This window comes from Pteropus alecto, unplaced genomic scaffold, assembly GCF_000325575.1.
Source record: "Pteropus alecto unplaced genomic scaffold, ASM32557v1 scaffold22, whole genome shotgun sequence".
NCBI lineage: Eukaryota > Metazoa > Chordata > Mammalia > Chiroptera > Pteropodidae > Pteropus > Pteropus alecto.
This window is the reverse complement of record NW_006434839.1, coordinates 6176724-6180581: the sequence shown is the minus strand read 5'-3', so window position 1 is coordinate 6180581 and position 3858 is coordinate 6176724. Positions and strand designations below refer to the sequence as shown.

At 40.8% G+C, this 3858-nt stretch overlaps 1 protein-coding gene across 4 annotated transcripts in view; it reads left to right on the top strand.

Moving 5' to 3' along the window:
• Window positions 1–744: 744 nt before the first annotated feature.
• Window positions 745–3858, top strand: part of LRGUK (leucine rich repeats and guanylate kinase domain containing) — a 99476-nt gene continuing 96362 nt past the window's right edge. For all 4 annotated transcript variants that reach the window (XM_006910654.3, XM_025045953.1, XM_025045952.1 and 1 more), the window contains exon 1: window positions 745–1054. In XM_006910654.3, the coding sequence (XP_006910716.1) occupies window positions 764–1054 (291 nt within the window). In that variant the 5' untranslated portion in view covers window positions 745–763. The remainder of the gene's footprint in view (window positions 1055–3858) is intronic.

The following is a 3858-nucleotide window of genomic DNA, read 5'->3' as shown; positions in this document are numbered from 1 at the left end:
GCAAGAGAACCTATACAAGAAGATAATAATTACCAATGCAGGTCACTTGACTAATACAGTTATTTATGAGATGCTAATAGCTTTTCAGAAGCCTACAGATACAATGTCAATTTGACAGTTGTCTTTTTCTGTTTAGCTTATTCGACCACTGCCAGTTTTTCTCCCCAAGGATATGGCTCATCATGTGAGAGGACAATGTAAATTAATTGCAAATCAGTTTTCAATCGTTTTCTGGTAGTTTCTCTTTATTATCTGCAATTAAACCGTCAGGTCAGGAGCCATGCCTTTTATTTCATTATGCACAGCCTCGGCTCCTAAAACTGCTCTCTGCACAGAGTGAAATTTCAGTGTTGTTAGCTTCCTGACAGAATACTAGAGACATCTAACACTTCCAGAATACAACTCTGGGAAAGGAGCCTTCATACATGAAACAGGATGTGGGGCGAGCGGGGGATCTTAGGGTGGAATGAAGAATCTCAGAGAAGTCTCGAGGTCGGGAGAAAACAGACAACTGGACACAAAGGAAAGGGCTGCGGAGAAACGAGATGAAAACTAGAAAGACAAGCAAAAAGAACGAAGCCAGAGACGGAGCGGACTACAAAGAGAAAACAAAACAAAACAAACAAAAAAGAAAGGAAAATTCGCCAACCGTGGGGCTGATTAAAAGCAATGACTCGTGGAGGGGCGGAGACTACAGCCCCCAGAATCCCTTGCGGCGCCTCCTCGCTGGGCGCCAGTCTCCTAGGCAACCTCGGTAAACAAGATGGCGACCTCCGGGAGAGATCCCCAGTGGCCGAAGCTTTCCTCTCACCAGGGCTACGGGAACAGTTCACGCAATGGAGTCGGGTCGGTACTGTTGCGCTCAGAAAAAGATCGCTGGTCTTCTTTTCCCATGGGGCAGAGACCTAAAGGCAGTTACCTCAAAGGCTCCTCCTACCTGCTCCAGCAGCTCATTCACCGATATCAGGAGTCGGACGCAGACAAAGAGTACCAGGGCGAAGCTGAAGAAGTGGAATCCTCAGAGTCCTCAGAGTCAGAGATGCTGAATTTGGAGGTGTGCCTTCTCCCCACCCCTCACCCTCTCTTCTCCAGCCCTGGAGCCCTACTACTTCAGCAGCAGCTCCCCGGCACACCGCTCCCCCGCTCGTCGCTTAGCCCATTCCTTAGGCTTTCGCCTCCAGGAGTGCGTCTTTCTGACCGCTCGGAGGCTCCCCCTTTCCTTCTCATTTCTGTTACCTCTTTCCTCACCCCTTGTTGAAATATTTCCAAGCCTCCCTTATTTTTCATTAGCACATTTGGTCTCTTAGAAGTCAATACTCAGCGTCGTTTTAAAAAAACAAAAAACAAAAAACCTATTCGTACGGGAGTTATGGCTTTAACTTTGTCAGAATTATTCCTCGACAATATTGTCAGTAGGTAGAGTTCATCTTCGGCATCTTCTGCACCTTTCACATGATTGTGAAGAACTCCAGCCGTCTCCCCCATGTCTAGCTCCTTCATCCTCCTTCCTCTAGGGGGGAAAAAAATTACTTTTTTGAAATAATCTGATAAGTGCTTCCTCAAACACTAAGTGACCTGAGAGTTTAATTTATTACTTCTGCTAGAGGTATTTGATGCATTATACAAGCAAAACACACACACCCCTACCTCACTGTGGGAGTATTTTAGCACGTGTGGAATGTTTCAAACATTCCCGTCTATACTGCCTGGGGCAGGGCTTTGCTTTTCACATTAATACATATTTCCTCTTTTCTTCAGTACCTCTTCTAACCATCACTCAATTCCACTTCTTTCTTATCATCATCCTGTTCCTTTCTTAGCCTGTGTTACATATTTTCTTGTCCCTTTCCACTTATCATATCGCTTCCTTCTCTTGGTTTCTAATATATTATTTGTTTTCTTTGAAAAACATGAATTGATTTGCTCCCTTTAATAAACTGTTGTGTTTTCTTCTTCGTCTTGGCTGCCAGGAAATTTAAATCATTATTTTTCTTAATTTCAATAGTTTCTCTTAAGATTAAGTTTCTCTCTCTCTCCTTTCCTCTTCTGGTATAAATTGCTTCAAATTCTTTTCAGAGGTAGACGTGATACAGAGAAATAGAACGTTCCCAGTATCCCCATTCTGTGATATGCTGCTGGCATCTTTGCATCTTGGTACTTCTCCCTAGTCGCCCTTCCTCCTTGAGGCCAATGTTTCTCTTTGTTATACCTGTTCTCTCACAAATGCTTTTCCTTATTGGTCTTACTTCTTATTCTCCCCTCTAACTTGCAATGTCTTTGGTTACTCAGATTCTACCATTTACCACATACACTTTCTCCTACTTGAGTTTCCTTCTTTTGTAATGTCCTTTTTGCTCACTTTCAATATTTAGCCCATTTTTTTCCACCCCCATTTTGTCTTTCCTTTCTACCTCTTTCTACATGGACTAGTTACATATTAGTTTTGCTTAAAGTGGACCCTAAGCAATTACTACTTATTTGTTCGTCTTTTGTTGATTTACTTTGCTACCCTCAACAGTGACTATTGCAGAACTGTAGCAGTGTTTTTACAAGTTCAAGATGTTTGTGTGGTTTCCACGAGCTTCCACCCCAGAGGAATTCAGAAATGAATCACCAGTTCACTTTATTATTCTAATTAAGCATACTCTTTAGTTATGGGCTTCATTAAATCTGTCTTCAGTATGCCATTAACGAGCCATAGAGGGGGGGCTTGACTTGAACTGGTTATTCCTTTTTGGCTTATAATAGGATGTATGTGGGAAAAGTTTATCAGTTCTTCCTTTTCCATTCTAAATATGAATATTTATTTTGTGTTCTCACATTCTATTTTAGCTTTTCATAGTATCATAAGTTTTAATATACTGAATAAACTGAAAAGTTTAAAAGGAAACATTTGAGTTTTTATGTTCAGTGATATATTTTCCCTCTTGGCCTAGTTATGATTTATAATGTTGTGATGCCCACAGTGATTATTGAGTGCCTGTAACGCAATTAGCCTCAGACCTCAGAAGCCCTTATGAACTTAAGGGAGGTAGTACAGACCAGTTGTTCAGAATACTGCCTTTGGTCCGTGTAAAAAAAGCCTTTTGTTGTGAGATTTTAAGCAAGTTACTTTACCTCTCTCTGTTTTATCTGTAATATGGGAATTATAATAATGCCTATCTCATAAGAGAGATCTGAGAATTAAGTGAAATTCTATATGTAAAATACCTAGCATAGTATATCAATTTATACTGTTACTGATACAAAAAATAACCTGCATGTTTTTCTCTGCTAACTATAGCCTATTAAGTGGTTTAACTAATTCAGCCTTCAGTGAGCAAACACGTACTGAATGATTGCTATGTAGGAAGCACTGACTATATAGGGCAAAAGAAGTGTCTGGGCCCATTATATGTGTCTGATGCATGACAACCTCTCTTTGCTAGTAACTTAATGTGAGTAAATAATGCCTACTCATTAGATAGTTATGCACATCAAATGTAATGAGAAACTCTACGTTAAAGTTTTTAGTAGAGTGTCTGATACAGAGTAGACTCTCAAAAACTTACAGATGTTATACATAATAGCAACAGTAATGATAGAAGATGATGACATACATGATCCCTGCTTTCAAGGTGAGATAAGAATGTGAGTAAATTGTAGCTATTCAGCATGTAAAGTATTATATACACAGCCATGTACAGATGACAGCTAGATCGCAGGGATCAAGGAAGACTTTAAGGAAAAGAGACTCTTGTCTGGGTGGAGAGGTGGCGTGTGGGCAGGCAGATGGCTGCTTTTTCTACCAATGAGTTATAGGTGAGAGCAGAAAAAGCAGCCGAGGTGGGGGCCAGGTTGTGGAGTCTCTGTGCTGTT